Source organism: Nicotiana tabacum, chromosome 18, assembly GCF_000715075.1.
Source record: "Nicotiana tabacum cultivar K326 chromosome 18, ASM71507v2, whole genome shotgun sequence".
In the NCBI taxonomy this organism is placed as follows: domain Eukaryota; kingdom Viridiplantae; phylum Streptophyta; class Magnoliopsida; order Solanales; family Solanaceae; genus Nicotiana; species Nicotiana tabacum.
This window is the reverse complement of record NC_134097.1, coordinates 8,261,411-8,287,088: the sequence shown is the minus strand read 5'-3', so window position 1 is coordinate 8,287,088 and position 25,678 is coordinate 8,261,411. Positions and strand designations below refer to the sequence as shown.

At 34.6% G+C, this 25,678-nt stretch overlaps 2 protein-coding genes and 1 non-coding gene across 4 annotated transcripts; all 3 read right to left on the bottom strand.

Moving 5' to 3' along the window:
- Positions 1-4,354: 4,354 nt before the first annotated feature.
- Positions 4,355-7,842, bottom strand: LOC107814950 (putative LRR receptor-like serine/threonine-protein kinase At2g24230). Its single transcript, XM_016640453.2, has one exon. It carries the CDS (start codon positions 7,155-7,157, stop codon positions 4,602-4,604), a length of 2,556 nt encoding a protein of 851 aa, XP_016495939.2. The 5' UTR covers positions 7,158-7,842; the 3' UTR covers positions 4,355-4,601.
- Positions 7,843-16,434: 8,592 nt separating this feature from the next.
- On the bottom strand, positions 16,435-25,070 carry LOC107814948 (ubiquitin carboxyl-terminal hydrolase 23). 2 transcript variants are annotated; one of them, XM_016640452.2, is made up of 10 exons: positions 24,538-25,070; positions 22,479-22,593; positions 21,148-21,258; positions 20,482-20,654; positions 19,953-20,279; positions 19,320-19,445; positions 18,301-18,945; positions 17,300-17,915; positions 17,082-17,175; positions 16,435-16,917 (listed from the first exon to the last, which is right to left on the bottom strand). In XM_016640452.2, the coding sequence occupies exons 1-10, from the start codon at positions 24,862-24,864 to the stop codon at positions 16,755-16,757; spliced, it is 2,697 nt and encodes an 898-aa protein (XP_016495938.1). In that variant the 5' UTR covers positions 24,865-25,070; the 3' UTR covers positions 16,435-16,754. The 2 variants fall into 2 exon arrangements, with proteins under 2 accessions (XP_016495938.1, XP_016495937.1); XM_016640451.2 differs by having other exon boundaries at positions 17,300-17,975; positions 24,538-25,069.
- Positions 22,933-23,056, bottom strand: LOC142173158 (small nucleolar RNA snoR86). The gene has a single exon (XR_012702591.1). It is a non-coding gene; the product is annotated as a small nucleolar RNA snoR86 (small nucleolar RNA).
- Positions 25,071-25,678: the final 608 nt, after the last annotated feature.

The following is a 25,678-nucleotide window of genomic DNA, read 5'->3' as shown; positions in this document are numbered from 1 at the left end:
GTGTTAAAGAAAGTCGCAAAGCCTTTCTGATTGAAAAAATATATATAATACGTGGTAATTATTTAAATTGGGGAAAAAATTGCATTGTTAGTATAAATTATTACCCTTTTGGGAAATGTAACATGATTAAATTTGAGGTATATAAGCATTCTTGAAAAAAATGATTATTGTGTAGTATCCTTAGTCATTACTCCACTAACTATTTTACAATAATTCATTCACAACATGAGAGCTTCACTTTCAAGTCTATAGTTATCATTATGTTTGGATGTTGGTAGTTGTGACGTGCAGTTTTTGACGAAGAAATAAAATATCCTCAATCTTTTTCATCTCTTATTTTTGAGTTTTTAATTTTTATATTTATTTTTGGTGTTGAAGAAAATCGCAAAGCCTAATTACAATATTTTCTACCTCTTTATCAATTCATCAACATCTTATGTACAACAACAATAATATATCCAGCATAATTCATTGTCCGTTTGGAACAAGCCCGCACGATTTTTCTCAAAAGGTCTTACACCATTAAAAGTGTTCAACTCCTTATAAGTAGTTTTCTTTTTCTTTTTCTTTTTTTTCACTTTCCACACGTAGGACTTCGTTTACACACACCCAACAATCATCCCCTTGAACTAAGTTCCACATGACTCGTCACCATTGATGATTTGGAGATTAATTGTGTGCTACCCACATGAGCTTGAGTATTTACAGTCACTGAAACCCAGAGGATGTGTATGTGTCTTCAAAACATACGGGTAAAGGTCGTAAACCCCGCAGACGGGCAAAGACACTAAACCGGGCCCCACGCCATACACCGCCATCTCCATAGTGCCGCTAAACCATTGGCTCTGATACCATTTGTTGGGCTAAAAAGGTCCAAAAATACTTTTAACATGGCGTGATATTATTTGCTTTAGGTCAAATCCGCACGATTTTCCCCAAAAGGTCTCACACAATTAAGAGAGTCCTAACTCCTTATAAGTAGCTTCTTTTTCTTTTTTACTTTTCACGTAGGACTTTGTTCACACACACACACAACATTGTGTACACAAACATTTCTTATCATGTGGAGATGGAGAGGCTACTTCTGAATACCCTCGGCCTAAGGACAAATGAAAGAAGCAGTAACAACAGCGATATAATAAGATAACTGAAGCAAAACGATATACTCTCTCCATTTCAATTTATGTGAACCCATTTCTTTTTAGTCCATACCAAAAAGAATGACCCCTTTTCATATTTTTAAAATAATTTACTTTTATGCAATGATTTATAGTCATACAAAATATCAGTGCCTCATTTTATGCCATAAATTTAAAAATCTTCATTTTTTTCTTAAATTCCGTGCCTAATCAAATAAATTCAAATAAATTAAAACGGATGGATGGAGTAATAAGTAACAACAACTTATGTACATTTCACTTTAAAAGATAAACAAAGAAATTTGTGTGTCAGTTCCATTAATCATTCTTGAAAATATATTAACCCAACTAGATCTAATACATGGTTATCACTTAGCATTTTGCTTAAATCACTTTTGGGCATTCCCCTATTAAATTGCAAAAGCTTGTTATCTAATTATACTTAATTTATCTATTAACTTCCTAGTTTCCCTTATTATTACTCTTCCCAAGAAAGCAATGTTTTATTTCGCATTCAAAATATTTTAATTAATCCATACCAACTTCTTGTACCATTCAAATTCAATTCAAACCAAATAAATTAGTGAAATAGCACCATACCAAGTGTACAAACACTAGCACTTAATGACAAATACTTAATATTCCAACCCATATTTCCTGCAATTGGTTTTAGTATTTAAAACCCTTTTTTCTTTTTTTTCTTTTTTGTGTTACTCCTTTTTATCTTTCTTAATTCGAGGGTTTATCGAAAACAATCTCTCTACTTTTTCAAAATAGGGGTAATGTGTACGCACACATTACCACTTCATTTATGAAATTACACGGTGTTTTTTGTCGTTGTTGTTTTTTTCTATCTGAAACATAAATATATTACAGAGAGCAACTGGTGCCAGTTCTTTCCATCCTTCAATTAAATTGAGTCAATTACTCTAAAACCAAACCAATGAATAGCATCTTGCATTTATTTAATATTGATTATTATAAAGTACTAAATTGTACCAGTATTTGTGACAGGTGGTAATATTCAAGATTCCCAGAACATGACATTACTGATTTGGTTGGTTGTGAATTACGATATTGTAAGCACACATCTTGCTAGTATCTAGCAAGATTTGTTCGTTTTCTCTTGTTGAAGTCATATTAGGCATATAAACTATGTTATAAAGAAAATTGACATATTTAAGTATTAAGAACATGGACCAACACCCCTCGCACCCCCCCCCCCCCCGCTCCCCCCTCTCCGATCTCCCAAAAAGACAAGAAATAAAGGAATAAATATATGTGATGTTGAATAAATTTGCGCGTATTTCGACTATTTTATCTAACACCTATTTATCCATCAAAGTTTAGTCAAATAGTAAAACATTACCTAATTTTTTTTTAACTCTATTGGACTTTGTATCCTGATTTCTATCATTTTCATTTACTTTATTGACCATTAAGCTAGTACAATAAAGGACTAAATATATATGGTGTTCGAACCAAATTGTGTGTATTCCGGCTATTCATCTTACCTCTCTTTGTCTATCAAAGTTTAGTCGGATAGAAAATCACCTAATATTTATTTTTTTAACTCTGTTGGACTTTGAACCTTGATTTCTATGAATTTCACTCTCTTTAGTGACCATTATACCAGTGCAATAAAGGACTAAATATATATTGTGTTCGAACCAATTTGCGTGTATATCGGTTTTTTCACCGAACACCTATTACCTCCCTTTTGTCCACCAAAGTTTAGTAATATAGGAAAATATCACCTAACGTTTTTTAACTTTGTATCCTGATTTTTTTATATTTTTACTCACTTTATTGACCGTTAGACCAATGTAATAAAGGACTAAGAGCTCGTTTGGACATAAGAATTATTTTATTTTTTTTCAAAAAGTTCACTTTTTTTTAAATCAATATTTTATCATAAAATTTTTAATTTTCACAAAAATTTCACTCAGATCACTCACAAAAATTCAAAAATAACCCAAAATTATATTCAAATCCAAACAAAACTCTACTTTTCAAATATGCTTAAAAAAAAATGCTTCAAATCTTATGTCCAAACGCCCACTAAATATGAAGGACCTAGAACATGAAAAGCATCTTAATGATTAAGGTAGCAAAGATTCATAGAACGTAGCAACAGAGAAAATTAGTCAAAAGTGATTAATTATATTAATGTTGGAGGAGTTAAAACAATGTAAACTTCTTGTCCTATATATACAGTGACACATACTTCATGAAAAAGACAACTAGAGAAAGTGGTCCTCCTATGGTTTTTCTGCAATTACTGTTTCCAAGAATTGTAATATGGAACCCCACATACTAATGAGAAAATTTTTGCCTCTGTAAGTGTATTCACTGAAAAAGGTGACTTATCTCATTTTTTTTTTGAATATATAAAGAAACTCTCTTTGTAAAGAGCTTCCTGCAGAAATAAATAACGGTTCCTGCAGAAATAAATAACGGGGTAAGCTGGGTACAACAGACCATTATCGTCTGATCCTTCCCCGCACATCCTGCAGACTCGCTACTCGTATCCCAGAGCAGGTGGCCTATGTACCGGTTGGGGGAGTTAAAGCTACTATTGCCGTGCAGCCTGAGCAGTGACGGACGCACGTGTTGGCAAGTGGGTTCAACTGAACCCGCTTTATCAAAAAATAATATTGTTTATATGTATAAATTAGGATTAAAGCAGCGTAAATTTTGTATAAATATTTTATTTGAACTCACTTGACAACTACTATTTTACGACTAAAGTTATGTACTTCTAAGATTGAACCCGCTTGCATAAAATCCTGGGTCCGCCACTGAGCCTGAGGATAAGGCCTGTGATGTCGCATATAGCGGTAGCTTAGTGCAAGTGTTCAGTCTTGGTTGGTTCCACCTCTTTGCAGGGTGATGACACCAGTTGCTCCTCTCCTTACAATCAAGTGGCTTTCACTCCTACTCTAGATTACTCTGTGCCTATTTTTGCCCGCGATGTCGGGCGTAGCTGGAACTTAGTGCACCGGGTTACCCTTTTTTTTTCTAAAGAAAGTGTCTTTGGATGCTATTCTATGTCATCTAGCAAGCATCTAGTATTTTTTCCTATGAACTTTAACAGAATGGATTCATAACATGAAGAAAAACAAGGCTAAATTTATGACACAACCAAAAGTGCCAAAGAATTGGAAAATACAAATGGAAATGAATTTCAAAGAATTGGAAAACACAAATGGAAATGAATGGAAAAACTATTTTTTTTCCTTCATCAAGGGTCAAGCAAGTCTATTTTGTACTACAACTTAAACCTTTGCAAGTGGAGATGTTAAAAGGAAAATGAGAAACATGGCATAAAGCAACAAAACAAAAATATTGGACTAATGTACAATTCCTCTTGTGGCAACACAAGAAGGAGAACTCAAAACACCAAAATGAAGAGAGGTAAAAATCTATGAATTGAGCCAATGTTTCTGTATCCTCAAATCTTCATTGTGCAGGCTCAATATCCTTCAGCAGTCCAACTACTTGATGCATGCTCGGTCGTTTCGCAGGAACTTCAGCTGTGCATAAATAACCAATTTTCAAGGCTTCTAGTATTTGTGTCTGCGATGCAGTTCCACGAATTTTTGGATCGATAACTCTTGATCCCTCGTTGTTCCTTACTAATCCTCTAACCCAACCAACCAAATCAGCATCCTTGTCTTCCGGATAATCATCTTCAACTGGTTTTTTCCCGGTTATTAGCTCAAAGAGGATGACTCCAAATCCATACACATCTGACTTTGGTGTTGGATATTTCGGGGAGCTGCTACTCTCTGGCTGAAGAAACTCTGGGGGAATATATCCAGGTGAACCGCGAGTTATCTCATCCTCGAGTCCGGTGCCAAAAATCTTGGCCAATCCAAAATCAGATAATCTTGGTTCCAAATTTATATCAAGATAAACACTGCTAGCTTTGACATCTCTATGTATAATTGGAGGCGAGCAACCATGGTGAAGAAACGCAAGGGCTCTAGCCGTGCCAAGCGCAATCTTGTGCCTAAATCTCCATGTTGTCAACAATCCTTCAGAACCAACATTCTGAATACTGTTATTATCATCCTCTTCCCATGTGTCCGTGCTCCAGTCCTCGGTAGTTTGAACCCCGAGTGGCAGGTCATGTAGCAAATTCTGCAAGTTTCCATTCTCCATGTAATCATAAATGGCAATTCTTTGCTCGCCAGCCAAGCAGTACCCAGTCAATGGCACAAGATTCGGATGTTTTATCCGGCCAAGATACTCGAGTTCTCTTGCTGCTTCATGATCTGTCATTGTCGAACCGTGAACCAGAACTTTCACTGCCACATGAATCCCACCTGGTAAAAAGCCTCTATAAACTGGACCAAACCTCCCTTCAGCTAACAATGTACCTCGATCGAAATTAGAAGTCGCAGACAAGAGGTCCACGAACGTGAAATTCAACAGTGGCTTCTCAAAAATCACCACGGGTACTGAGTTAGCTTGCTTAACATCAGCAACCCAAGTGGTTGAATCAGTCTGAAACGAAAAGGGGCCGGAAATAGTCTGTTCTTCTTTGTAAGAATTCTGTTTAACTGCCCATATTGTGGTTTTCCTTCGACAACCAAAAGCCAAGAACAACAACCCCAAAAGCAGAAACACCATAGAGAAGGTTAAAGCCAATGCAAGTTTGAGTCCTCTATGTTTTGGAGCTTTCCTATGGAAAAGAGCAGGATTGGCAGCAATAGGACATCCATTTGATGACCCAATGAAAGCCGATCGGAATGTTTTCGGGGAGAACTCAGAAGCACAAAGAGTTAGATTATTGTAAGAAAAATTGAACCTTTCCATACTTGGGAGTTTCTCTAGAAGTGGCAAAGGGATATCACCAGTCAAATTGTTGTATGAAACATCAAGAACTTGGAGATTTCTATTGCTTAGTACAGGAATGCAGCTACTCAGATGGTTTTCGGATATATCAAGGATTTTCAAGCGACTCAACGACGAGAGCTCTTGAGGAATATGGCCAATCAAACTGGTTCCAGACAAATTAAGATACTCTAAACCAGATAACATATCAACTTGTGGAAATTCTTGTGGTAAAAATCTATTATGTGCAAGATTAAGGTACAAGAGTTTTTGAGCATTGTTCAACTCTTTAAATATCTCTCCACTAAGCTGATTCTCAGATAAATCAAGATAAACCAAATGAGACCAATTGAAACTGGAACTGAAGTTTACCTGAGAAATATGACCTTGAAATTGGTTTCTACTCAAATCAATCACTTCCAATGGCCCCTCAAAAACACCAACAACAGAACCCTTAAACAAATTTCCTGAAATGTTGAGATGAGTAATAGAAACCATCCCTAACAAATCCGAATCTTTCCCATTAATCTCATTTTCTGCAAGATTCAAGAACTTAAGCTTTGGAAATGCAGCACCAAAACCATCATGTAAACCACTAAGTCTATTTTCTGAAATATCAAGAAATTCCAAAGAATGACAATTCAAGATTCCAAAAGGCAAATCTGACTCAAACCCATTCTTACTAAGATTAAGAGAATGCAATCTTGAAAGTGAGCTAATGGCTTCTGGAATTTTACCAGAGAAATTGTTAACAGAAAGGTCCAAGATTTCAAGCTCACCAAAATTGCCTATATTACTTGAAAGGTCATTAGAAATGTGATTATGTGAGAGGTTAAGGTACTTAAGTGAACCTAAACTCCAAATATCAGAAGGCAAACCAGTGAGATTATTGTGACTCAGATCCAAATACTGAAGCTTTGTGAGTTTACCTATAGTATTATCAGGAATAACACCAGATAAACCAAAACTTTTAGCTGTCAAATTGATAATATTTTCTTCCTTTGAATCACATCCTACACCTTTCCAAGAACAAAAGTGAGCTGAAAAGTTGTGAACTTTACCCATCTTTTGTAAGAAACCAGAGACAAAGAAACCATCAGTATTTGGCTGCTGACAAAGCAAAGGCCTAAATAACACTGTTAAAACCAGAAAAAAACCAAGAATCCCAATTCCCATTTTTGGGATTCAACTGTTAAACTCAGAGAGAAAAAGAGAGAAAACCAAAACCCCTCTAACAACACCAAAAATCTCTCTTTTTTCAGAACTTCAAAAGCACCATATTTTGACTAATAAAACTTCTTCTACTTTCCAAGAATCAGCAAAAACAAACACTTACTATATTTAGCACCACAAACCCACAAAGCCAAGAACTTCAAGAACAGTATAAATTGGCTAAAAGTCAAGAACTTTAACAAGAAAAATGCTTAAAAATCAAATCTTTAAACAAGAATTCAGAAGATAATGGGATTTTCAGAGGACAACTAAGATTTTGGGGTTTCTAAAGGAAGAATGAATAATGTGAACTTACTTACCTTGTTGCATCTCTACTAATGAAGCCAACACATACAACAACATAAATGCTTTGTCTTTGTGTTTCAACAAGACAAAAAAAGAAGTTCAAATCTTTTAAAAATAAAATAAAATATAAACAGGAGAGGCTAATGGGGGCTATGGAGAAGACAAAGGTAAAGAAAAGGAAGAAAAAGATACTTAGAAAATTGACAGTGTTGTGTTGTGGTAAAAATGTTAGGGGGTTTCATAAATGGAAATGAGAGTTGGGTTGGTGAAGTTAGTAGTAAAGGTGTTGGATGGGAATTCAATGATTCTGCATTATGTTCATTCATACATATCATCATTTACTTCATAGCAAGTGGAAATACAAATACTATAGAGCAATGGTGGCACTATATTGGTCTATTTTAATTAAAGATTTAAGTTAGATACACTAATATTGTGAAGATCTTGTGTACTATTTGTGAAGTTTAACATAAGATAGCAGCTTTTTTACTGTTTTTATCATAGTATTATTAATATTTATCATAATACCTTATAAAGTTATATGAAGGGGATTCTTGGCGTAACTAGTAAAGTTGTTGGCATGTGACCAGGAGGTCACTGGTTCGAGCCGTGAAAACATCCTCTTGCAGGAGATCCTTGTGGTTCGACCCTTCCCGAACCCCAAATATAACAGAAACTTAGTGCACCGAGTTGCCCTTTACGGTAAATATTTTGATCAATATTTAATTTATAATATCATAAAATTGGTGGCTAGCCTAATATCATAAGTGAAAGTTTACGGGTATAATTGGTGACTAACCTAATTTTTTAGAGTTTAAGCTATGTACTAACGGTGTAAAAAAATATATAATTAAATCGCTTATTACATAATTACAAGTAACAATTGATCAACATTAATTAGTAATGTGCTAAAATTGATAACTAGCCTAAAATCACAACTGAAAATAATAATAATTATGTCAATATATTTTTATATAATCAATGTATTACATCTTACCATTCAATGAATAAAAAACTAATTTAATGGAGAAAAATAAATAAATGGGGTCATCAATTTATGAACACTTTAGTCGTAAAGAATATCTAAAGGGGAAATAATAAAAATTTCTAGAGGACTATCCAAAAATTAAAAGATTTGCTCTCTTTTTCCTACACTTTTTATGGCTATTCAAGAAGGAGAGAGATTCAATATTTCTTTACTATTTTTGGTGTTATATTCTCATTGACTTTTTGGTTTTGTACTCCAAATTCTGGAAGATCTCCAAAGACCAATAATTGTGGAATTGAAATATTTTGCATATTTTGGTGTGATTTTAACAATTGCGAAAATAAATGCCTGAAATTTGGCTGTTGCCCTTTGATAGTAGCTGATTATGCAATTATAATTTTACTTTTTTATATTTATTTTATTTTTTAAACTATAATATTCTGAGTCATAAGATACGTGTGATGTGCAAACAAAGACAATGCATGATCAGCCAACTACAACACTAAATGCATATTCATAGTATTGTTGATTTTCCCAATTTATTTAAAGGGCTATATGATTTGAATAATCCAATTAGTTATAATTTATTTTGTACTAATTATAAATTAAATAGTTTTACACTGGCAGTTAATTTAACGTACTCTTCTACTTTATTCAGACTTTACATCCGAAAGAAAAGTCGTCTCTCGTCAATTCGGAACACGCATCGTAATCGTACTGCTATACAAATATTCCATAAAAAGCGAAGCAATCTCTACGTATTGTTCATTTACGAAAGCTTTCAGTGTACTATTAAAACTATCGAGAGAGTATCAAATGTTGACGATGACGAAGATTCCCGGCTTTCAGTGGGCAGATAAGTTCACAAATGAGAAATTGGATAGTAACGATTGAGATAAGTGCTTACGATTTACTTGAAATTAAGACGTAATTTTTGTAATTTTTGTAATTGTGTTGTATTAATCTCCTTTATGGTGAGAAATTTGTAGGTATTAGTTAAGAGTGATTTCTACCATTTATGACAAACACTAATTTAAAGAAAAAAAGAAAAAAACAATTTAATGAGAAGTGTGCGAATGAAGTAAAATAACTCAAACCAAAATGGTAACGTTGCCAATTTCATTGACTAAAAAGGGTACAGGTTTATTCATTCAACTATCATATATATAATTAATAATTAAGACGATTACTTTCTCTGTTTCTTTAAATAAACTACCAAGTAATTGATATATTACCATGTATTTCCCTATTATTAATTACTTCAACCACAAGTTTAGTCCTATGCAATATATGTAAAAGATCTATTATCTTAATTTTCCTTTTCTTGTACTTCACTTTTTTTATTAAACCTATCAACATATTATCTTTATTTCTTTCCTGTTATTATCCAATCAACATTATATTTGGCTACAGATAAATTCCAAAACTGAGCATTTGTCTGAACCGAATATTCTAAGAAAGCACATTGGCTAATTTTTGGGCAAATATCACTTTTAGCTTGCGACTTAAACTATTTATATTCGGTAGCCGTAAAAATATATAAAGTTTTATATTTTTTTATGTATAACATACAGGAAATATATATATATATATATATATATATATATATATATATATATATATATATATATATATTTTTCATCTATTACTTTGAGAGAGACTATATAGTGTCATTTTCTCCTAATTTCTTCTCTGATTATCCGCATTAGAGTCCGGCTTATCTGGATTCGCGTGGCGTAAGGCCCATTAAAGAATAAAACATTCCTTGCTGGGTTTTTTTTCATTTTTATCACTTAAACCTGAAATCTTTAATTAACAGTGAAAAAATCTTATGTATCTCACTACGACCTTTGGTGGTAACATATTGACTAATTAAGAGAAGGGAAATATGACTTAAGCCCATGATTTGGCATTTTTCACCCAATCCACTGACTATGACACTGTTTTGGTATACAAAATATTCTCTGAATTTTGACTGACACATGTAAAAACTATCGATTCCTGCCTGTTTGAGAATTTCAACTTAAATTAATATGAATATTATCTGGGTGTATATTTTATATTATATCGAGTGATGAATATTGAGTACCTAAAACGCGTGCTTATCAAATATTTATAATGTAGTAGTTATTTTTTTATGCCATAATAATTGGTTTTTTATGGAATATGCAGACAGATTATATACGGAATATTAGTACTGGATTACTACAATAAGATGCTGTTTAAGTATATTTTTTCTCCTTTACAGGTTATATATATAATGTTAAATATGAAGCTGTCAAATATCCACTTTATTCTATGTAATAAAATTTTCCATTTATAAAATGTTCATAGCTTGTAATATAAAAAAAAAATAGTTTTATACGACGAATTTATCCTCATGTGAAATCTCGCAACTGATTTACAAAAAGCAAAATAAGACATTCAGATTTAAATAAAACAGATAGGGAAATACTCCTTTTAGTATGAACATGAAGTATACTTTCTTCTACTTCTTTTGTTCTCTTTTGTTGTAAAATGAGAGGTGGAAAAAAAGTTTTTGTTTTTTTTTTCTTTTCAAAAAGAGACAATGAGAAGATAAAAGGGTTAAGAACTGTACTTGACTTTGGTAACCAAAAGAAAATGTCCCCCACTTTATAGTTTATATCCAAAGGTGTGGCTCAATGTCATAAAATAGTATAAGCCACGAAAATTAAAGTTCAAACCACGGTAAAAATAAAAAAAACTATAGGTGAATTCTTTTTATTTGTCTAAGTTACGGTGTCGGGAGTTTAGGCTAGGGTGTCTCCTTTACATGCCGGTTACATTAATGTTAGTCTCCTTTATTTATATCTTCTTATCCATTGATTTCTTTTACTATATGCCGGTTCTTTCACTTCGAATATTATTATATCACCTAATCTTGTTGTTGTTACTACTTGTTGAATATGCTTCTTTTTTACTTTTACCTTGAATTGGGGGTCTATCGAAAACAACATCTCTACCAGCTCGGGCCGGGGTCAGCATAGAATGAAGGGGACGACCCTAATCTTGTATTGGCTTTGCCAACTTATTGGGTTGCGGGCGGAGAAAAGCGAACGTGGGGACTCGGGTCAGGGTGCAACGAATGAAGGGTAATATCTGCGTATACTTTACTCCTCTCAGACCTCACTTTATAAATTATATTGAATTTGTTATTGTTATTGTTATGGTGGTCGGAGTTATCCAGTAACCTATGCTGAGGGAAAAGCTGCTTAGATAGGGGCGATAACTCGATTGAAGGTAACAAGTACACGATTGAATAATCGAGATAATTGCAAACTTATTCGGACACCACAATCCTTTAGAGAAAGAAAAAGACCCTCACTTTTCCAAATCCTTTTCATGTATACTATGAATATGGGAATGGTGTCCTTTCTTTTTACCTCAAATTCAACAGTAATCTTTTTCACATAGTGGGCTAAAGGGGACCACTTATTAAAGCCATTAACTTTGTGGGCCTATTTGGACAAAAGGGCTAAATTTATGGCATATTTGTCACATCATTAAGTTAGGATTGTGATTTGTTATAAATCTCGGTTGTGCAAACATCATAGGTTCAAGTTCATATCAACAATTTTGGACCTATTTTAATCTCCATATTTAGTCTTTAATTAATTGAGTTTAGTGGACCCCACAACCCTAATTATTCCACAAATCTCTCCTGTAAATGTTGACTAGTTGTTTTCATAATTGGTAGTTAGTCCACTGAAAATGATTTATTTTTCTTTTTCTCTTTAAGCTAATATGAGTGACCCTTCTTAAACAAATAATTTTTGTAGTACGATGAAGAGTATTAGTAACCTACTATTAAGTAGATGGGTCCCTAAGTAGAATTATAAAATCCAAATAAGAATACCTATTACCATTTCATTATTTTTTCCTCTATTATGCTTAAAGTATTACTAGTTCCTTCTAATACAAAAGAACTTATATTTCGTAATCCAAGTTGTGCTTTACGTCAAACCCAATGCAACACACACATATATTTCGTGATCGAAGTTGTGAGTTCCGTCGAACCCAATGTAAGCGTGCGCGCGCGCGCGCACACATATATATATATATATATATATATTTCGTGATCGAAGTTGTGAGTTCCGTCGAACCCAATGTAACACATACACACACATATATATTTCGTGATCGCAGTTGTGAGTTCTGTAGAATATGTAGTACATTCTCTTTTGTCTCCACTATAGAGAAAAACCGCCCTCACTCTCCAATTCTCACGGGAGAAAAGTAAGAGGTGGGATTGGTGGGGTAGGATTTGGGGGAGAGTTTGATCAAATAGGAGCACGCCAACACCGACAAAAAAAAAAGAAGTGGGGGGAGTTTAATGATTTGCATTGATTGAGGGGACGGATGAGTAAGAAAAAATCAATCAAATACAGATTTTTATTATTTGCTTTTCAAGTCCCCACCAACATAAATAATTACGATTTCTCTCCATAATTATTCACTTTTTTTATTTCTTCATACACATTATGTCACATGATCTTGCCAACATTACTTATACTTCACGCCGCCGCTTGTCTATTCACTTTCCATGCAATTTCCATCAATACAATTTTATTAAGCAATTAATTTAGTGGGAGTAATAATATACAGCACATATTATTTTGCAATTACTTTTTGCACAATGACATTAAATAAGTTTTTGACTAGAACTATATGTATACTGTTTTTGTTTCCCACTTCTTTGGATGATTGTTATCCATTGTATTGTATCGTATTATTACTTTTAATACAATGCTTGTTTTGATTGTTACTTAAATTTTATTGTATCGTATCGTTAAATCCGTCGTTACGTAATAACGAAAAGTGTCACTTTATGTAACAACCAATTTGGTGCGGTCTCGTCGTTACCTTATCTTTTTCTCTTATCTTGCCCTTTTGTTATTATTAAATAATTATTTATCCTATATTTTTATATAATAATTCTACTACGTACCATATTTTTTCTTTGTAATGTTGCAAGTTTATTCTTCATATTGTTGGTACGTGACATCATGAAACAACGACAAACGATATAATTTATCTAAATAATGTAATCATCAAATGATACAGTACGATATAATACAATACAATGCGATATATTATGAAACGATATGTAACAACCATCCAAACTCATTCGAATTCGCACTGCATAACGCTTGTTACAGCACAAAGTGCTTCCTATATACAAAAAAAAAAATTATTTGCATGGCCCGAATCCGAGACTTCGGTGAAGAGATATTATTCATCCCACCACAAGGTCCACGACCCTTGGAGGTGACTAGGGCTAGACTGTTATTAAGTACGTTTACCTTTGTGAGTGGTTCTATGAATTAAATCTAGTAATTATGTTAGCAGATTAGAAAATTAATTTGGTCAATTAATGTCATGGTTGTATGTCTCATAGTTTTATCCTTAATGTAGTTATGGAAAGTTAATTGAGTCTTTCCTAATGGAGATTCTGCTAAAATTTTGACTTTCTTTTAATAGAAATCTTGGAGAAACCACTTACCAATCGAAGAAGAAAGAAGAAAGAAATTTTGGAGAGAGGTGGGTCGGGTATTAGGTCTAATTAGGGGAGGATTTTAATTGCAGGAGGTAAATTAAACTTGGGGTGAGGTCTTTTAATAAAGAACTGACACGTGGATTTTCGTAAAAAAATAAGGGTAAATTCATTTTATAGTATAACAGTCCGGTCCGAAATGACACGTGGATTTTCGTAAAAAAATAAGGGTAAATTCATTTTATTGTATAACAGTCCGGTCCGAAATGACCAAAAATTGAAAAGGAGGTTAAGTTTAAATAATTTTTTATAGTAAAAGGGTATCTTTGGTCCTTTTCTGTTTGAAAAATTATGTTACACAAGAAATATACAAGGGATTTTAACTCGAGAGTACTCTTAATTATTATACATATATTTGAGTATTTTGACCTCAAAATAATCAGTAACTCCTTTGTTGGTTGGGGGGGGGGGGGGCGTAGATAGTAATTTCTGCCTTTTCTTTTCCTTTTTGTGGAGAGAAAAGGTCAAATGAAAATATTTGCAAAATGCTTTTATAAAGAGGTCAGCGGCAGCATTTTTTTTAGTAACAACTAGAAAGCTAGAGAAAGAAACAAATACATTAGCAAATATATTCAAATGCATTTTCATGAATAGTTTAGATTGAAATGAAAATGTGGTTAGTAGTTACTTAAAAAGTAACATATGATTTTCTAAAATATCATACAATGTGTATGACATAATGGGTTTTGTATTTTGTGATATTTTCTATTGAGATAAATAAAAAAATAAAAAAAGAGAAACTGTTATGGAAAGTACATTTGATACCAAATTTGAAAGAGCTTTAGACTTGTGACCTCCTATTTTACAAATGATTGAAGCCAAAACATTATTATTTTTTAAGCTGGAATATTATTATACATTAAAAAGTTAGTTTATTTACCAAGATTAGTGGAGGAAAAAAAAGGTGGAATTCTGGAAATTTATATTCTTGATTTTTGGATTTTCTTCTTTAGATTTTATGAAGTCCTTTAAAAAAATGTTAAAGGACATAAGAGAAAACAAATCAGATGACATTTTTCTATTTATCCATGAATCGTTGGTTGTTCTCGTTTAAACACTTTATGTTTTGTTTGAGAATCTTGATAATGAAATAGGAGGGATTAATAATATAAAAATTATTTATTTGTGATTAATAATGAAAGAATCATTAAGCGGTGATTAATAATGAAGAAAATATCATTATACATAAGCTACTTGCTTTAAGAGCGTTTTTTGTCTTTTAATCTAATCCTTGCATTGCTAATGCATATATTCTTATTCTACTTTATGCCCTCTAACCCACTGTAAAAAAAGTACATCAATCTCCGTATAACTTACACGAAAATTATTTATAAGATGATACAAAATTGCAATAAAATGATATATAAGTTATGTGTTAAATAACGAGGAGTTTATTTCTCCTCATTCGAGCAACCAAACAAGGAGTATTTGGTTATATTGGATTTAATGAGGAGATACCAAACGAGCTCTAAGTGCAATTAAGTGGACATCTCTTCTAATTTCAAGTCAGGTAGAAAAACATAAATGATCACAATACCCTAAAACACTCTAAAATTCAGTAATTTTGATGTAATAAGATAAAGTTAAGATCAATAATATTCTTTCATTTAATTAAAAGGAAAAAATAAACTATCAACTTATCAAATAAATAAGCAGTTGATGTCACTTATTATATAGAAATAAAAATAATTTAGAAGTTAATATTTTGCCTTTCGAGACAAATTAGATTTTTTTAAATTAGAGGTTCTTTATATTTTCTAATGACATATAATTTCTTTTAACAAGTAAAAAAATCTGTCTTTCTTGGAACCCAACATGCTAAAATGGTCTCTTGAATTGGGACACCAATTTGAACCGCATTATTTCAAGTTTACATAGTTTTGCATTTATTTATATACCCAATATCTCTTCTGTGTTTTATCGATGTGAAATTAGCCTTGGGTGACACAGACCATCTCATATATTCCCAAATGATATAGGAGCTTCACTGTGGAGACATAACTAGGAACAAAATTAGATGTAAGCTTTTATCTGAATGGAGAGTTCTATTCAAACAATGAATTAATCTGAAGAGTTGCAATGTCACACCAAAAATGGATACCATACACAGCCAATTCAGGAAATCTTGACATGATATCTTCAAAACTGCCACACAATGCACTCCAAGACACCAAGTAGGAAATAGAATTTTGGGGGGGGGGGGAAGCATTTGAAATTACAGTTGAAATTTTATGAAATTTTAATAGGTTTGAACACAAATTTCCTTTGAAAACACCTGATTTGAGTAAAACCAATCTCAGTTGAAATATTCCTCTAACAAAAATTTTAACATTTAAATATTGATGGCCAAACAGGTAGAACACAGGTAAACATTTTCAAGCCAGAATGTTATTCATTAATGAGTTAATGACTCATGATCCACAATGTCCACACACTGGTATATTCTTTCTCAAGACCTCTCACAAAACAAAAATGGGGGCAAAACACTGGTGAAGAACAAGATAAAGAAGAAAGAAGACACGTCACTTGCTCAAGCCTTCTAACAGTAAGCTAAAAATACGCTTAGTAGCCAAAGCTAATATGGACCAAGCTGGGGCCTGGGGATGCAACCGATACCATCTCAGTGACACTCCTGTGGAACTCGAGTTGTGTTTCTCGATTGGTTAAAGTCAAAATATGTAGTCCAGATTCATTATAATATCCTGAACGGCTGGTTTGCAGAGCTACATCGCCCAAGACTCGCTTTCTTTACCTTTGCCTTTTTGCTTGCAATTTCTTGGAAAGGGTTTGGTCCACCAAATTCAATTTTGGAGTTCCTAACCTTCTTCCTCTTCCCTCTATCATATTCCTCATCCCTGATAATATATAGGTGGGTGTCAAAAGTAGTACGAATAATATTATCTACATCAATAATAAGGGGGGACATTTGGGGGAAGAGGGCGGAGCAGCATTTTAGGGCAACATTTTATGATCTTTAAACACAAGCATGTATGTCCACATTACAGGTAGGAAATCTCACCATTCATCCCCAATGTACCCAATGCTGACACAATTTCCATTCTGTGCTTCAACACCATTCAAGGAAGGAACTTCTACGTCATCCCAACGAGCAACTGCGACAATCAAATAAGATAAGCAGCTATACTTGAGCTGATAACAGCAAAGCTCAGACTATTTAAAGCTTCAATAAAAGGAATAAAATCACAAAGCAGTATGAACTTGCAGATAAGTACTCACCACTTGACTCCAAACCCCTGGTAAGCATGTTCACCAGACCTTTCTGTGTTGTAACTCCTTTGGTCTCTTTAGCATCTGTGGACTGTTTATTGTCACTACCTTGGTTTCCTACTGATGCAGAGCAGGAACTTTTTTGTGGTTGCTTGTCATTTGCTAATACAGTGCCATTGTTCAAGACCCTCACATCATCAACTGTACTCCTCAGCAAATCGCCATTGTGTCCAGCAGTTTTCGTATCTAAACTATAAGGTTTCTCATTGGAACCAACTTTTGACTTCTTTCTCTTTCTTTCAGAATGCATTGGAGAAGAGATCAAAGTATGGGATAGCTCGGATGTAGATGGCCCAAGATCAGAGGAGACATTATTCTCATTCACGGAACTGGCATCGCAGCATTTTTTCTTTCCAATTTTATGTTTCATTCGTTTGTGTTTCTTCTTCCTGTGCAGTCCTAAGGCTGGATCTAAGATCATAAAGCTGAGATGCATCTTGGTAACACGACTCTTGAAAGACTTCTTTTTGGCTTTCAAGCAGGCCTTGTCAATAGCTTCCTTTTCGGTCGAGCTAGCCATAGTTGGTTGGCTCAGTGCTCCGGCGGATTTCGCCCCTGCTTTTCTCTGTCCAACATCATTATTAACAGCTGAATCACCGAAACTACCATTGGAGATGTCTTTTACCTGATAGGACATTTATCAATAAACAGAAGATAAAGAAAAGTTCTGTTTCTTTTCCTAGCTTGTTTGGTGGTATCCCGCAGCCCAACCCGGGGGGGGGGGGGGATGTCATCATTGTATTTTAAGGCCAACTAAATAAGTTCTAATTTTTTATTAGAGCAGTAGGGCAGTGCTTGATTTCAGTGCACAATATTGCAACAGTAACCCATGCCCCCCAACCACAGTAAAGAGGACCAAAGAAAATTCTGGAAGACCACATGTAAGCAGGAATAGATGACAAAAGAGAGGAGCATAGCACAACAATCAGAAAAAAATGCATCTATATTACCACTCGAGAGTTGGTGTTTCCCTTGCTGCACTCTTCTTGTTTGTGGAGACTTTCATTGTTTACGGTGCTAGAGCTAAATGGTATTGCAGCAGAGCAGGTTAACTCCTTGACATTGCCATTAGGTAGTGGATTAGAGTCTTTGCATCTTGTCTCCCCCTTGTTTTCAAGTCTATGAATTCCATTGGAGACTGGAGCAGTTGGATTAGCTTTAAGCAAGCATGGTCCACCCCTTGTGTCTACAACAGATGACTCATTTGCTCTTTCACCTGTTTCTTGCACTTTCGACTTTTCTTGCTGTACAGCCCCTCCAAGAGAAGAGGATCCATTAGTTACTACACCATTAACCTTTGGGGGTGCCAAACCCTTTGTCAAAGTTTCCTTTGAAACTTCTGAACATAATGTCTCCCTTTGATCTTTTGCACCAGAAAAGGAATTCACATTCTTCACATGAATTCCATTTTGAACAGTATCCTTAAATCTCTGGCTGTGATTAGAGTACATTTTGTTTCCTATGCCATTAGTAGTCACATTATCATTGCGGGCAACATCCACAGACTTCTTAGGCGCAGGAGATTTCCTATCCCGAACATAGAACAACATGTATGCCTTCTGCTCCAACACCTTTCTCTCACTCACTTGAACAACCTATAAGTACGTAGAAAAGTAGGAATATTCAGAAGCTACTCCTTACAACAATCAAAATACATTACGACAAATCATTTGCTTAAGTTTTTAAAAGACCACAAAAATGAAACATCGCAAAGTGATGAAACATTTAAAAGCCGAAGAGTTGAACTCAGTTATGTGGAAAGTTTATTTGGAGATCATACTTTAGTGTCATCGTTGCCTTTTGCTAGCTGTAACCCCCAAGGACTATATGCTACCATAAGGGGAAGAAGAAAACAGGAATTTAACATGGTTTCACAACAAACTTTCTAGATTAACAAGTGTATCCTAAAAGTAATGAACAGTGAATGAACAGTCACATGCCCAGGAGAAAGACAACAAAATGTAAATACCTGATTGTCATCAAGGGAGTACCAATTTCCACTTGAAGTGCGAACAAAGCAATAATAATGACCAGAATGGGTGCTCCAACCTGCATGAACCAGCACACCATAGAGAGTGTACTGCGATTCACCACCCTGCAAAATTAGAGGGAACCATGAGTTCCCAAAAATACAAGGAATTCAAGAAACAAAAGAAATACCAAAAAGTATCGCAGATGTGACAAAGCAGGAGAATAGGAAGTAAAGCAAGCACCACAAATCACATGCAGATCCAGCCTACTCGAATCACTTCCACCATTTGTTATGTTCAGAGAAAAGGTTCATCGGTCAAGTCTTAAACAACTACCATCCCACAAGAATATCAGCAATATTGATGAGAAAACACCTTCTCAACTACTTGACATACAATGCAATGATCCCTTGCCTTTGAAATAATAATTGTGGAAGGTTCACATTCATCCTAAACCAATTTGCCAGAACATTCACATCAATTTCATCATCCCATTTTATATGCTGCTAATTTGCTTATTTGGAGATCAATCAAACCACAAAATATATGAAATGGCCACGTTGACATGACAAATATTAGATCTGAAATAAAGGTAAAGGTGTTCCTGACTACGAGGAAAAACTAACACTTACATAGGTATCAGATACAAAATGCTTCAAGTCTAAAGTAGGCCCATAGTGAATCTTTTTATCGATCTTTTGCCCAGGGACATGTGAACCAAATCGCTTCAAGTGGATGGTTAGGACATGAGGTGCCTTGTCAATTGTTAGCCGCTTGGTAGCCTTCACTTTCTGTTTGCACTGCTGACATTGGTACTGCCTCTGACCACCATCTAATAGCTCTCGGGCAGTGAAATGCTGAAGTGCTCTCTGTAGTGAATCTGCCTTTAAAATTTCTAGACTTAAATCCAGAAACGGATCAAACTTGTCGGAGCAAAAGTTACACTGCATGCACTGCACCTGCAGATCATTTGGAAAGATACAATTGGAGGAGTCAAAGAGTTGGAAAAGGAATCAAGGAAATATCCACACGCCCAGCACAGAAAGGCTTCTTTTTTGTTGGGGGCAACTGGACAAAGTCACGGGAAAGTAAAAAATTTCTGAACTCTTCCCAAAAATTACTAGGTCTAGCATACTAACAGAAGAGCAACTGAAGATGTACCTGACTGCGAAGGCGCCCACCAAATATCTTATGGACCAAACTTTTGTCATAAGCACTAGGAGATTCACTTGGCACTCCTGAAGGTAAGCAACATTTATGCATTGACTCAAGCAGATTCACCATATATTCATGTGCATCCTCCTGTCTAGCATTTCGAAAATTCCGTGATATGCCTAACACGTAATTAAGGATTTAACTTTGATATATGTCTAAAAGCCTTCAAATGTGGAAAAAGAAGGAAAAAAGAGGTATATCCTGGAGCGTAATACTGGGTACAAATCTCTAGGATAGAGAAGCAAGAATCCTGTTGCCAGCCTTCTGACAAAAGGAAATCTTTATCGTACTCTTTTTTTAATTCCCTGACTAAAAAAAGTGTGAATGGAAAAAGAACAAAAAAAGTCAAGCCACCAGACTTTGAAAAATATTGGACATCATACTTACATGATAACTCAGCAAATACTAACCAAAAGAAAAAACTTCTGAACATGACTGAAATTGCACTACTCTTGTTGAAAAGTAAGAAACGAAGAAAACAAAGAAAAAGGTAAATTAAGCATCGGAAGAAAAAGGGAATGATGGCCAGAGGAAGAACAACTTAAAATTGGCAGAGTAAAAGCGAAAGTCAGAACCTAATAACTAATACACTAGGGGGAATCGAAAGGATACATCGCAAGTTTGACACAAGATCCTTGGGTGCCAGTATTTTCCCAGTTGCTTGCAAAGCACGACTCACATGTTTTTGGATAGCACATAGAGCACAAAACCCAGCCATACGACCTTCAATATAACAATAAAACACAAGTTAACAAACATATACGCTGAAGATCCCAGTAAAACTAGATATGTCGATCCAGCCAAACAACCTTCAGTAGAACAAATATAACACGAGTTAACAAACATATATGCTGAATAAATTAAGAATCCCAGGAAAAATAGATTTGCAGAAACTGAAGTTTAGATTATGTGAACCAGCTCATATACTCGCTCATATATTCATTTATATACAAGGCGCAAAAAATGCAAAAGCTTATCTGCATAATATTGTAATTACCACTAGTCCGTTCTTGTTTTACAACTATCAATCAATCAATCACCTCGCATACCAAGTATCAGAATGAATTACCAGAATAAGTCCATATCCTTTAAATGAATTTAGACACACAGCCCTTAGCATGTATATATGTACGAGTCTATAATAGCCACTAGGCTTGGCAGTGGATATAGTTAATAATAGACAGCAGCATGAGTTTTACTTAAAGTAAGCTGAGGTTCTCTGCATCTCAAAATATACATCAATCAATTTGCATGAATGACCGTTTTTGTAGTTACCACTAGTCCGTTCTTGTTTTACAGCTATCAGAATCAATCAATCATCTTGCATACCAAGTATCAGAATGAATGACCAGAAAAAGTCCACTTCCTTTAAATGAATTTAGACACACAGCCCTTAGCATGTACAGGTCTGTAATAGCCACTAAGCTTGGCAGTGGATATAATTAAAAGACAGCAGCATGAAGTTTACGTTGAGGCTCTCTGCATCTCAAAATATACATCTGCAAGGCATTATTCAACAGCTCCACTCCAACTAAAGTTTAAACTTCTCCACGTGCAGTACACACCATTAAACTCATCTCTTGTCCAGTTTCAATTAGTTTTTACAGTACTGTTTTAAGAGGTAGGGTAAGACATTTTTAACAAACCCGGTTGACTTGTTTTGAGTGCATTTGGTACCAATTAATCTGGTGAAAGAGAAAGCTTTGAGGTATTAAATAACAAAATGACACGTATCCAGTCAAATCCAATTAATTTCAGCAACTGGCCCCAAGATCTAAGAAGAGGTCCCGACAGCACACATACATGCAATTTATCAACAAACAATCTTCCTGTAAAGATAAGTCAGACACTGGATACAAAGTAATACAGCCTCCTCATCTAAGGAGGTCAGGATGTCTAAGCCTGCTGAAAAACAAACACGCACACACAGTAGAGTGACTCACAGGAATTTTGATGCTTTCCACTTTCCAAGTATGCTGCCAAAGGCTCAGTGTATGTCAGGCACTGTAGCACAGAATTGAGGAAGCAGGTGTTCCCCAGATTTTGCAAGCCCGCTCCCTGTGACAAAGACAATGGGTCCCACAATTAAGCAGTATGGAGACTTGTAAACAAAATTTTGTCTCCAAGTGCAAAGTGATTCATCAGGTGCATCTTTGGTCAGCAAAATTTTTCAACTCAAAAAATAAATGAGGAAAAGGTAAAGCATAAAATAGTTCATTTTGTTCGGAAAAAGCTCAATATCAAATTCCAAAACCCACTTAAGAGCCACCAGAGAACAAAGAGGAATCTAAAAGTTCCTCACAAGCCATCAGCTACCATCTTGGGCTACTTGAGTATTAAAATCACATGATTAAACATCACGTAAATTAGGCCATAACAGTTTTTGTAAATGTAATAAATGTAGCAATTTGTTCGAGGCCATAATCAAAATGAGAATTATTTGAAAGGCACGGAGAATCGCTTACTAATATTGCCAACCTTCAATGCAAGTTTTCATCATTGTTTATTGACGCACTTGCTCTGCTAATTGGCTCTTTTGTTTATTGTGAATAATTCAATATTCAATTAGGCCATAATAGTAAGACAAGTACATCCATTCATTTTCAGAGTGAAAATGAAACTACAAGGAATGTGGGACATCTACATTCAACACTTCACGGACATGTAACTGATTCTTTGGGGTTCTCATGTGGAGTTTAATGCAGATTTATGATTGTGAGAATGTACTATCAAAAGTTGGCTTCGATAACATGTGAAAGGATATTGGGCGTTCAATCCAAAACCTTAAAACAATTGGTAAGGCAGTGTTATTACTAGCCAATGTTATGTCCCCTATGTCCTTTGGAATATTATGCACAGGAAGGTGAATATGTAAAGGTACAGAGTCATAATGGATGGAAGGCATTATAAAGGAGAAACCATCAACAGCTTGTCCAGCCAAGCAAATCCAAATTCCGACTCAACCTTCTCACAAATACGGCAATCTTACAGGTAAAAAGGAGCTATTAGACTATATGGCAACCACACAATAATGTGCCAAAATCAGGCCAATATAGTCATGTTGAAGTACTTGAAATATTAGTACTGAAATCAAAATAAGTATGACAAAAAAGGAGAAGACCATATCCTTCCAAAAACCAATACTCCAAGCTGTTGATATAACAACTAGATTTTGAGTACCTAAAATGAAGGGAAACGGTCAAATGTTCCCATGTACCATCCAAATTTGAGCAACTTTGCCCTCCTTTAAACTTTTGGTCTAATATTACCTAGTCGCTAGAAAAATGTCTCATTTTTTGTCCTTGACTTCTATCAGAGCTCCAGGGTGAGGGTAATTGTAAACCACGGTCAAAAGTTGGAGGGTAAATTTGGATCCTTATTCTCAAAGAATTTGGACACATATATACCCATTTCACATTGGAGCTCTGTTAATGGAAGGTGTATGAATGGACCAAAAGTGTAACTGAAGTCAAAATCAGGCAATTTGGATAGTATAATGGCAAAGTTGAACCTTTACCCTAAAAGGAATAAAGAAAATAGTTCAAATTCAGAGGACCACTAATAATGGCAAACATACTCAAAGCTAGTAAAAACCCAAAATGAAAAAAATGAGAAAACAAAAAAAAAGGAATGAGGCTTTTAAAGCTAAACATCAAAATTAAATTCAGAATAACCCAAAATTAAGCTTAACAAGACAACAACATAAGAAAAGCAAAAACGAGTATCAAATATTAACGACAACCCAACTATCAAAATCCAAGATTTCTATTAGTCCCTCATTTCAATTTATGTGATATAGGAAATAGTGTCTCATAAACTAAGATATAGGAAATAGTGTAACATAAACTGTGACATAGGAAATAGAGTCACATAATCTGGAACTGAAATATATCCTAAAACTATTATAAGCACATACACACAACCAAATAACACACACACACACACACACACACACACACACACACACACACACACACACACACAGAGTAATGAGAAACTCACAATTCTCATAATCTTTCTGAAGGCAATACCGAAGCTCACTTCTGGATCCAACCCATTACTTTCCATCTGAGCATCACAGACCTTTTTCCCGCCCCCAACAACCAACCCGTTATCTTTACCCGTTTTCTCTGAGTTCGGGTTCAGCGTTTCCAGCTGAAACCCACCATTACTTATAAACCCACTAAAAGGCTTTCTCGCCAAATGAAACTCAATTCTCCGGTGAAACAACGACGACGTATCCGTACCCGGATCCGACCCGACAAGACCAGATAACTGTGGACCCAAATTTTCCTCCATTTGATTCATTGTAGCTATAGCCTCCCCCATTAAACCCCTCTCTTCTCACTTTTTACATAAAAATTAATCAAAATCAAGCTTTTTTACGAGAATATTTAGCTATTATATATAATCAAGTTGGGTTTTTTTCGGCTGAAATTCACTGAACAAAGATGTGAAAGAGAAGAGGGTTGAGTTTTTCGGCTATGAGAAAGAGAGGAGAGGAGCTAAAAAGAAGCTTAAAACCCTACAAGCTGAAACGCATATGTATGTCTAGGCCTATATATGTCCTATCCTGTTCCGCGTCACATTGGATTTAACGAGTAAAATGCAAAGGGTTTAACGTTTGGCTTATTGGTTTTTGACACGTGTAATAACAAGGGTATTTTTGTCATTATCTGTAAAGTTTGTAGTAAATTTTGACACGTGGTAAGTAATGATAGGGAGTGATGTAGGTGTAGGGGATTCCGATTGTAGATGAGTTTTGTGCTTTTTTTGTGGTTTTGTGATGTTGAAGAAGTCAAGTAGTGGTAGAAATTGAATGTAGGGAAAAATGGACCCCAGGAAATTTTAATGTTAAAAATTAAAATCACTACCGACTAGTATTTTATCTTTACCTAAGATTTTAGATTTTAAACTTGATATGGTTAAAACTAGAAGATAATAAAGGAATATAGTTCAAGGAAACTTTTTAATACTTCGACTTACTTTTAGTTTTGGCACGATGATAAAAGTTATTATCTTATATAAGACTAGAAAATTATAAATTTATGTCGTGAATTCCGTGCATAACAAGAATGCACTGCATTATGTGCCCTCGTTTATATTGAATTCCAAAAAGAAAAATTATTTTTTAAGTATTTAT